General features: G+C 37.6%; 1 protein-coding gene across 1 annotated transcript; it reads left to right on the top strand.

The window, feature by feature from the left end:
- The first annotated feature begins 2,677 nt into the window (after positions 1-2,677).
- Positions 2,678-3,297, top strand: LOC140598454 (protein LLP homolog). Its single transcript, XM_072755119.1, has one exon. The coding sequence runs from the start codon at positions 2,732-2,734 to the stop codon at positions 3,113-3,115; it is 384 nt and encodes a 127-aa protein (XP_072611220.1). The 5' UTR covers positions 2,678-2,731; the 3' UTR covers positions 3,116-3,297.
- Positions 3,298-11,063: the final 7,766 nt, after the last annotated feature.

Here is an 11,063-nt window from a genome sequence, read left to right as displayed (position 1 = left end):
GAGAACATAAGCAGGGGGAAGGGCAGAGGGAGAGAGAGGATCTCAAGCAGACTCGCTGATGAGTGGGGGGAACCCCATGCTGGGCTTGATCATGACCTGCTCCGAAGGCAGATACTTAACTGACTGAACCACCCACATGCCTGAAGAAAATATTTTATAATGCTAAATAAAAGATGTGGCTTTTATCTTCCTGTAAGTTAATTTCTGCCACTTATGCAGACTGCACAAAAACATGTTGAAAGGGTAATTAAAATATTTAAAAATAAAACTATTATAGCTTATTTGTTTTGAGCCAAAAAATTTCAGGCACTTAACTGGCATTAACAATTAGTCCTCATAGGTTTTTTTAAACTTTGTTATAATAAATAATATTCCTAATTAATTTGCATGTTATAATAACAGATAACATAGTTTATAGTTGAGGAACTGAGACTCAGAGAGTTAAAGAAAGTGGCCTGAGGGAATTCAATAATTTTAATACATAGACCTATTAAAGAGAATTAGCAATGAAAATACAAAAGGAAAAAAAAAAAAAAAGAAAATACAAAAGGATGTGACTCCTACAAAAGTATGGCACGGTTAGTTATTTCCCTTCTCCCAAATACAATCTACTTATGTAGGGCAAACTTAATTTTCTTTTTCTTTTTTTTTTTTTAGAGAGGGAGAGGTAGGAGAGGGGTAGAGGGATAGGGAGAGAGAATCTTAAACAGATTCCATGCACAGCATGGAGCCCAATCTTACAACCCTGAGATCATGACTTGAGCCGAAATCAAGAGTTGGATACTTAACAAACTGAGCCATCCAGGTGCCCCAAATTTAATTTTCTAATTTAAAAGAATTACATATTAGCAGCATAGAGAAAAAAAATAAATACCTATTAATCAGACAAAACTGTTTCCAATAAAACACTGGCCTGTTGGGTTCTAATCAACAAAATATTCTCCATGATTCACTATTTGTTCACAAATATCAATACCACAATTGTTTAGAAATTAAGAGGGCCCAAAATTTTATTTAAAAAATTTTTTTTGAACATGATCCAAAATTTTAAACAGACATATAAGGGGTTGTTGCCCAATTCTTTTTTTTTCTTAGATTTTATTTATTTATTTGACAGAGAGAAAGAGAGAGCACAAGCAGGGAGAGTGACAGGCAGAGGGAGAGGGAGAAGCAGGCCCCTTGCTGAGCTGGGAGCCAGACTCAGGGCTCAATCCCAGGACTCTGGGATCATGACCTGAGCTAAATGCAGACGCTTAACTGACTGAGCTATTCAGCTGCCCCTGTTGTTTGGCTAGTTTTTTTTTTTTTTTTTTTTTTTTTTTTTTTTTTTATGATACAGAGAGAGAGAGAGAGGCAGAGAGAGAAGCAGGCTCCATGCACCGGGAGCCCGACGTGGGACTCGATCCAGGGTCTCCAGGATCGCACCCTGGGTCAAAGGCAGGCACTAAACCACTGCGCCACCCAGGGATCCCATGTTTGGCTAGTTCTTGAAGGAACTTTTCACATTGTCCACTCATGAATATATTATCAGAATGTATGTTCCTAAAATTAGACATATACTCCATTGAATATGTTAGACTTATCTAATTCATGTCAATGATCTGTGGAGCTAACAGCTGAGGGTGAGAGAAGCGTGGAATGGATAGTGATGGAGGGAAATGATGAATACCAGTTGTGGCCTGAGCCTAACTGTAGGGATGGGAAGACCATAGCTCATCCCACTAATCTTCCTCTTCTAATCCTCTCCTTTGGAAAAGAAGTCTACAGGAACCATGGCAAATCTGTGGGGAGATGGATCAGTACAGAACAGGAAGTGGACTGTGGTAGTCATGGGGGTTCTCCACTCAGATTTCCCTTTTAGAGATACTGCTGGAGCATACTGACTGACAGTGGGCACACTTTGGGCTCTAATGCATTCATGCCTGGCCTTGCTTCCCCTAAGCTTCTACCAGTCAATGACTGAGCAAAGCAGGGTAGAAGACCAATCTATTGCTACACAAAGCAGGATTCCTATAATTGGCAATTGTAGCTCAGGAACTTCTCATTGGCCTGGGTAAGATTTTCTCAGAACTGCTCTACAGTCTGAGGCTCTTCCCACTCAATCCTCCCTTGCCTCTTACCTGTCACAGGTGTTAGACCTCTATCACTCTCCCTGTCTACTCCTACTCTTTTGTCCTCTTTTGTAAGCACTCCCTCCAATAAATCCCTTGGACATCCAATCTTGGTGTCTCTTTCTCCACAGATTCAAATTGATACATTTACAGAAGAATTTTGCCCATGAGATTAAACTTACAGCTGTTTATAGCAAGTATAGATAAATTTTTGAAAAACTGTATACTTACTAGGTGGCTTACAATTAGATTACATACTTTAATTTAAAAACTAGTATTGGGGATCCCTGGGTGGCTCAGTGGTTTAGCGCCTGCCTTCAGCCCAAGGCATGATCCTGGAGTCCCGGGATTGAGTCCCGTGTTGGGCTCCCTGCACAGAGCCCGCTTCTCCCTCTGCCTGTGTCTCTGCCTCTTTCTCTGTATGTGTGTCTCTCATGAATAAAAACAACAACAACAACAACAAAAAACCAGTATTAATGCAAATTTACAGGTAAGTTAGTTTTAGGTTTTTTTTTTTTTAAAAGATGTGATTTATTCATTCATAAGAGACACACACGCAGCCGGTCGGCGTGGCCGTGCGCGCGGTGACCGGCCTCCGAGTGTCCCGCTTTCCAGGTAACATGGCTAAAAGCTTACGGAGTAAGTGGAAAAGGAAGATGCGTGCGGAAAAGAGAAAAAAGAATGCCCCAAAGGAACTCAGCAGACTAAAGAGTATTCTTAAAATGGATAGTGATGTTTTAATGAAAGATGTTCAAGAGATAGCCACCGTGGTGGTACCCAAACATTGTCAAGAGCAAACTCAGTGTGTAGTACAAGATGAAAAAGATGACATGAAAATGGAGACTGAAATTAAGAGAAACAAAAAGAGCCTTCTAGACCAGCATGGACAGTACCCCATATGGATGAACCAGAGGCAAAGGAAAAGGCTAAAGGCAAAGCGAGAAAAAGGGAAGGGGAAAAGCAAAGCCAAAGCAGCAAAGGCAGCAAAGGGTTTGGCTTGGTAGACTCTTAAACACCTGAAAAATCCTACGCGGGACTGGTCTTTGATTAGAATGTATACACGGATTTCAACTTCACCAAATGAAAACTTGGTTTCCGTATTTAACTTGGCCTTGCTCTTCAATTCAAACCCAACTTAACTCCTCAAATTTGTTTTGGGAGCTTGAATAAAATATTTTTTTGGTGAATGAAAAAAAAAAAAAAAAAAAAAGAGACACACACGCAGAGAGAGAGGTAGAGATACAGGCAGAGGGACAAGCAGGCTCCCCACAGTGAGCCCAATGTGGGACTCAATCCCAGTACCCCAGGATCACGACCCAACCAAAGGCAGATACTCAACCACTGACTAACTCAGGGGTCCCTAGTTTTAGGGTCTTAATGAGCAATCAGGATTTCTCCTATGTTTCTGGTCTTAGAAATTATATTTATCCACTATGTTAGGTGCTATTCTGTAGTTAGGGGATGGTGTAATTATGTACAGCAGAGCTCTCCTTCTAAAACTATTTGTGAATTTTATGATAAGAGCCATTCATAATTCAAATTCTACTTTTCCACTTGTTTTTAGCTCTTTTTTTAAAAATATTTTTTTAATTTTTTATTTATTTATGATAGTCACACACACACACACACAGAGAGAGAGAGAGGCAGAGACACAGGCAGAGGGAGAAGCAGGCTCCATGCACCGGGAGCCTGATGTGGGATTTGATCCCGGGTCTCCAGGATCGCGCCCTGGGCCAAAGGCAGGCGCCAAACTGCTGCACCACCCAGGGATCCCTTGTGTTTAGCTCTTAATGGTAGTTGTGAGATACTAAAGACTTGTTTCTATGTGCTGTTTCACAAAGTCAGAAGTAGAAACAGAATGTAAAAGAACTAAAGAAGTAAAAGAATCATAGTTTATAGTTTATTAATATTTTCCTTGGACTCGCAGTAATACTATAACTTTGGTGTGCTTTATTTTTAGTGCAAAGCAAAAATAAATGGAAACAACAAACCTAGGCAACTCCAAAGCCAACTGATACTGGACCAAATTCACTTACCTTGTGTTTCACATACCATTCTATATCGTGATAAGAAAGTTGTGGATTCTTTGAATATTTTTAATTTCCTAAAAGAAAAAAAAAGGTGTAGTCATTTGGCTTTGGACAAAATTACATGATGTCCATCAAGAACAATTAAATGAAAAAAAATTGGAGGGGAAAAGTATCATTATACTTTTTTGGCTTACTTTTAAGTTCTGTACCTTAGAAGATATCCAGCACTTAAGGGGTGCCTGAGTGGCTCAGTTGGTTAAGCTTCTGACTTTGGTTGGAGTCATGATCTCAGGGTCCTGGGATTGTGCCCAGTGTTGAGCTTGGCATTGGGCACCACAGTCACTGAAGAGTCTGCTTCTCTCTCTGCCCCTCCCTGCACTTTCTCTCTCAAATAAATACAATCTTTAAATTAAAAAAAGGAAGATATTCAGCACTTAATGAAAAACTTTATGTATATTATGTTGTTGACAATCAGTATCAAATATCAAAATGATACTAAAACATTGAAACATCAAAAATGATACTTTTGTATTGCAGTAAAATAGTTCCATGTTTCTCCCCAGGGATTATGAACTATGACTCTAGGTTAGCAGAAAGCAAATGTAATAAAAATGTAAACATTAGATCCTATTAGTTTTAAGTGTCTTAAGGGATAAAAATTAGGGAGTTTCCAGAGATAATGCTGCTTGAGGTGTGAGTGCAGTGTTTATTTTCTATTCCAATAAATGTATTTTACTGCAAATACTTGCAAAAGACATTTTATTCCATTAATATTTACCAATTTCCCACAATATTCCAGGCACATTCTAGGTATTAGAAAATTTGAAGATCCTTAAAAGGGGAGATGACTCCTATTTGGCCTTAGAGACACCTTTAGCTCAACTATTCTTAGCGTCAGCCTACTAATTTTGCCTTCTGATTGAGAATTTTACGTTATTAAATCCTGAAATATGATGTTTCTTTCACTTCTTTTTCTGTACTATTGTGGATATTACGTCTAACAAATAACAATTTAGACACCAATCTGCTGATAGCTTTTTTTTAAAAAAAGTAACCACATCTGAAGAAACTCTAGAGAGAAGAGAGAAAACAAAAGGAAATTATCAAACAAAAAAATCAAGAAGTTTTCTTAGATACAAAGGACAAAAGTCCTCTGATAAAGGATCTATTGAATGGCCAGCAAATTAGGTTTTAAAAAGGCCCACAACAGGGGAATCTTGGTGGCTCAGTTGGTTAAGCATCTGACTCTTGATTTTTGGCTCAGGTCTGATCTCAGTGTCATGGGATCAAGTTCTGCATCAGGCTCTGTACTTAGCAAAAGACTCAAAAAACTTTCTTTCTTTCTTTCTTTCTTTCTTTCTTTCTTTCTTTCTTTCTTTCTATCTTTCTTTGTTTCTTTCCTAAGAACTTTCAGGAGAAAAATAGAAAAGATCAAGAATTAAAATTGCATCTCACTTCTGAAGACCAACACTGGAAGCAAGAAGACAGTAGCACAATATCTTGAAAATCTTTAAGGAAAATTCTTTCTTTCTTTTTTTAAAGATTTTATTTTTGGGGTGTAAGGAAGGGTAGGTTAATAAATTGATTGTCTGGGGTTTAAGGAAGAATAGGTTAGTAAGTTGATTATCTGACTCTTGATTTTGGCTCAGGTTATGATCTCAGATTGAGCCCTGTATCAGGCTCTGCACTCAGTGTGAAGTCTGCTTGAGATTCTCTGTCTCCCTCTCCTTTTGTGCCTGCCCCCTGCTCATGCTCTCTCTCAATAAAATCTTAAAAAATTAAAAAAAAATTTCTTTAAGTAATCTCTACATCCAACATTGGGCTTAAATTCACAACCCTGAGGTTAAGAGTCTAAAGCTCCCCTTATTGAGTCAGCCAGGCACCTTGGAAAATTATTTCTCACCTAGAGTTTTATACCCTGTCATACTATCAATTAAGCATACAGCTGGGCCAAAGATAACTTCAGACGTATAAAATCTCTAAAATTTTGGACCCCTGGGTGGCTCAGCGGTTAAGCACCTGCCTTTGGCCCACAGCATGATCCTGGAGTCTCGGGATTGAGTCCCACATTGGGCTCCCTCCATGGAGCCTGCTTCTCCCTCTGCCTGTGTCTCTGGCTCTCTCTCTGTGTGTCTCTCATGAATAAATAAATAAAAAATTTAAAAAATCCCTAAAATTTTGTATACTTTCTTAGGAGGTTACCTTCTTAAAAAGAATAAATTATGAAAAAGGAAGCACTATTAAAAAGAGGGAGAAAAAAATAAAAAGAGGGAGAAAAGCAAGAAAGACAAAGAGTCTAGGTACTAGGGGATCTACAATAAGAAAGAGGTGAAATCAATACCCAAATTGAAAATGAAGGCACATTCATAGTTGGCAGCTATACAGGAAGACAAGAAAACAAAAGATAGTAATGGGGAATGGAGTGGTTCCAAGAAGCACAAAAATTAGAAATGATAGCTATTCTGATGATTTTGAACATATTAAGAGAAAATATATTCATTCATAATAAATATTTACTTAGTTACAACCATGAGCCATAAACCCTCCTCTCATTGGACTTTCATTGTAGCACAGGGAGTAAGATAATAAACTTAATAAATAAATTCTATGTTAGATGGTGATAATATCTATGAAAAAAGAAAAAGTAGAACTGAGTAAGGAGGATTAAAATTGCTATAGGTGGGGGAGAGGAGGATGTACATTACAATTTAAAATAGGATAGTGAGGATAGACCTCACTATTAAGTGACATTTTAACCATGACCCGAAGGGAATTAGGAAATTAGTCATGTGTCTCTCTGGCAGAAGGACTTTCCAGGCAGAGAAAACTGCCAGAAGGGATGAAGAAATATGAGAGGCGTAGATGCCAGAGCAAAAGTAGAAAAAGGAGTCAGAGAGGTATAGGGTGAAGGATATGTCATGTAGGGTCTTGTAGATCACTGTAATAACTCATGTTTCTTCCAGGGAAATGGAGATCCACTGTAGGAGTGGAATGGCTTATGTTTTAAATGGATCCCTCTGGCTACCTGTGTGAGAAAAGACTGCAGATGAGGGTGGAAACAGGGAGATAATAATGAGGCAAATGAATTTCCTAAGGAGGCAATTATTCTAGTAATTCAGGCAAGAGATGGTAGCACAAACTACAGTGGTCCATCTGTTGAAGGGCTGAAAGAAGGATTAGTGGTAGTCATATAAAAAACTAAGCAAAGGTAAGAAACGAGCCAACTATTAACTCTAGGAAAAACAGCAATGGTTTAAGAAAGGAAGGTAATTATAGTAGTCCTCATGACTCAGTTGTGAACAATGTTTCTATAGTCATAGTCACCTAAACCCAAAATGTTAATTTAACCAATTTTTACCATATGGTTATATTGGAAAGGTATGTAGTGAGAGTATGGCTAGTTTCCTAACAATGAGTCCCTACATATCACTTAAAAAAAAAGTCAGCTCAATAGGAAAATGTGCAAAGGATAACAACAGACAATTTAAAGAAAAGAATGATAACTTGGTCTTAAACTTATAAAAAGAAGCTCATCTTCCCTCAAATAAAAGAAAGGAAAATTAAAACTACACTGAGGTATCACTTTTCATCTACTTAGATTGGTAAAGATCCAGAAGTTTGATTAGCACTCTGTTGGGGAGAATATGGGTAAATAGGGATTCTCAAACATTCTTGAGGGATGTATAAATTGGTATGGCAATTTGGCAAAAGCTTTCAGAGTCATAAAACGTAGATACCCTTTTGGGTTGGACATGGAGGTGGGATACCCAGGTATCCCCCTTCAGGGAAGTTCTTGTTTGTTCCAGCTGCTGGAAGTTTTGCAGCAGACAATCTTCAACTATAAGCCTCTTCAAATTTTGCCTTAGCTGCAAAGAGTTGCCTCACCTGATGTCACGCTTTTAAGGGGCAGCTCACATCCTGTGTCTGATGGAGGAGGTGTATAAAGGCCATGCCATTTCCAACCAATGCAGGCTGATTCTGATAGGTCATCAGCTCCACAGCTTCCCTATGGTATGGCTGAAGCTGCATCAGGTGGCTCAAAGCTGAACTATTGTCTGATCTCATCCGCCCTTCTTCCTTAAACAGCTGTCAAACCCAAGGTTACTCCCTAATAAAAATCCTTAATTCTAAATTTCTGTCCCAAAGTCTGCTTTCCAGAAAACCTAACTTGTGAAATTTTCGACCACACCTCCATTTCTAGGAATTTATTCCACAAATTAATCACACACAGTCAAATAATATATATTAAAAGTTATTCACAGCAGATTATTTGGAAGAGCAAAAAGTGAACACACTCTGAATATCTGATTAAATAATTAAGGTAACTGAATAAATAGAGGCATATCTATACTGTGGCATACCACACAGCTATGTAAAAAACTGAAGAAGCCCTTTATATAATGATGCAAAAGGATCTTTAAAACGTATGTGTGTTTGCATGTGTGTGTTTGTACATGCAAGAACGATGCATAAAAACAAATGTCATTTGTTGCCTACAAGTAGATTTGGGTGACTCAGGGACAGAGGTAGAAGGAAGATTTTTCACAGTGTACACCTTAGTACTTTTTGAATTTTAAGATTTTTTTTTAAAGATTTTATTTATTTATTCATGAGAGACACACTGAGAGAGGCAGAGACATAGGCAGAGGGAGAAGCAGGCTCCCTGCAGGGAGCTGATGTGGGACTCAATCCCAGTACCCTAGGATCATGCCCTGAGCTGAAGGCAGACGCTCAACTACTGAGCCACCCAGACATCCCTGTACTTTTTGAATTTTAAACCATGTGAATGGGTTACACAATGATTAGAAAAACTTTCACTAGTTGAATTATTTGACTTAAAGCTACATATAGAAAACTGCATATCACAGCTTTGAGAAAAATTAAATTTAAAAAGACCTGTTGCTACATAAGAAATAAAGGAATAAATTGTACAAAATGATTTCCATTTTAGAAAAAAACTGTCTACATATACAGATATATACATTGATATAAGCATGGAAAAGAGTCCAGAAGGAATAAAAAATGTAATAGTTAACTCTCAATTGTTTGAATTTAAGGGAATGTATATCTTTGTATTTAAAAAATAATTTGTAAAAATTATGAGACAAACTAAAACTAAAAATATAGGGGAAAAACCCTGGCTTACCAAATATTTTAGAGGAAACTTTAGATGATGTTTATAGGAGGTTGAAAAACTAATAATTTGAGGAAAATGAAACAAGTTACTAACTTTGCTTTGTCTTGCTTGTTTAACCTTGATTCAACTAAATGGCTGAATTAGTCCATTTCTTAAAAACAACTAGAATAAAATTTCCATTGCAAATATAAGAAGTTCCTACAACTGGGATTAGGAAATTTTTTGGCCTTTTATAAATTCAACTGCTTTTCTTCTTGTTGATTATATATAATCAACTAAAGTTATAACTCTAATGTTGTAACTTGACTCTAATGTTAGTTGAAATAAAAGAACTAAAAACGGTGAAAATTTTCATGATGAATGTTCTCGTCAATTTTGGAGTGAAGTTTAAGAAAGAAAGATATTGCTTTACTGTTTTCTTTTTGAAAATAATTTAAACAGGGGCACGTAGGTGGCTCAGTGGTTGACTGCCTTTGGCTCAGGTCGTGATCCTGGGGTCCTGGGATCGAGTTCTGCATCAGGCTCCCTGCAGGGAGCCTGCTTCTCCCTCTGCCTATGTCTCTGCCTCTCTCTGTGTGTCTCTCATGAATAAATAAATAAAATCTTAAAAAAAATAATAATTTAAAAATGGGGGGTCTGGGTGACTCAGTTAAATGTCCAACTCATGGTTTCATCTCAGGTCATGATCTCAGGATCCTGGGTTTGAGCTCTGTGTAAGGCTCTGTGCTCAGTGTGGAGTCTGCTGGAGATTCTCTCCCTCTCCCTCTGCACATTCTCCTCTTTGTATTTATCATGGGCACTCTCTTTTTAGAAACTAACTAACTAAATAAATAAAATCTTAAAAATATATTTAAACATACAGAAAAATTGTAGGAATAGGAAGGAGAATTCCTGAATACTGGAATTCAAATTCACCAAATTTTAATATTTTGCTGCATTTGTTTTATCATTTTCTTTCTAGATATTTGGCTTTATTTTTTTCAAACCATTTGAGAATAGATTGCATATATCATGACCCTTTAACTCTTCATAGATTAGTTTATATTTACTAAGAAAAAGGATACTCTTTTATATAATTATCACAGTTACCAAATATGGAAGCTACTTTAATCTATGATCCATATTCCAATTTTGTCAATTGTTCCAATAAATCTTTTCTAGGATTACCCTGCAACTGGTACAAGTTCTAGTTTAGGATCATGTATTAATTTCAGTAGTCAAGTCTTTATTCCCTTTGAGTATAACACAGGTAGTTCCTCAGCCTTTTTTTTTTTCTTTCAGGATGGTTCTTGTTGTTTTTTCTTTTTTTTAATTTATTCATTCATGAGAGATGCAGAGAAGCAGAGAAGCAGAGACATAGGCAGAGGGAGAAGCAGGCTCCCCACAGGGAGCCGGATGCAGGACTCTGTCCAAGTACGCTGAGATCATGCCCTGAGCCAAAGGCAGATGCTCAACCACTGAGCCACCCAGGCACCCCATGCTGGTTATTTCATAGAATGTTCCTAGTATAGGTTTGGTTGGTGTTTCCTCAGCAAGGATTAGATTCAAGTGATATGTCCTTCTCATGGTATCACATTAGGAGGCACATGATCACTGATGAAAGTGTCGCCTAGTTTCTCCACTGTATAGTTACTATTTTTCCCTCCCAACGAATACACAATGTGTGAGGAGATACTCTGAAAACATAAACATATGCTGCTTTTCATCAAGCTTTCCCCCTGGCTTTTGAATCCATTGGTGATGTTTACCTAAACCAATTGCTTCTGATGGTAGCGAAGTGGCAAT

The sequence above is a fragment of the Vulpes vulpes genome, chromosome 4 (genome assembly GCF_048418805.1).
Source record: "Vulpes vulpes isolate BD-2025 chromosome 4, VulVul3, whole genome shotgun sequence".
Taxonomy (NCBI): Eukaryota; Metazoa; Chordata; class Mammalia; order Carnivora; family Canidae; genus Vulpes; species Vulpes vulpes.
The sequence above is the reverse complement of the archived record's forward strand: the minus strand, read 5'-3'. Positions and strand labels throughout refer to the sequence as shown.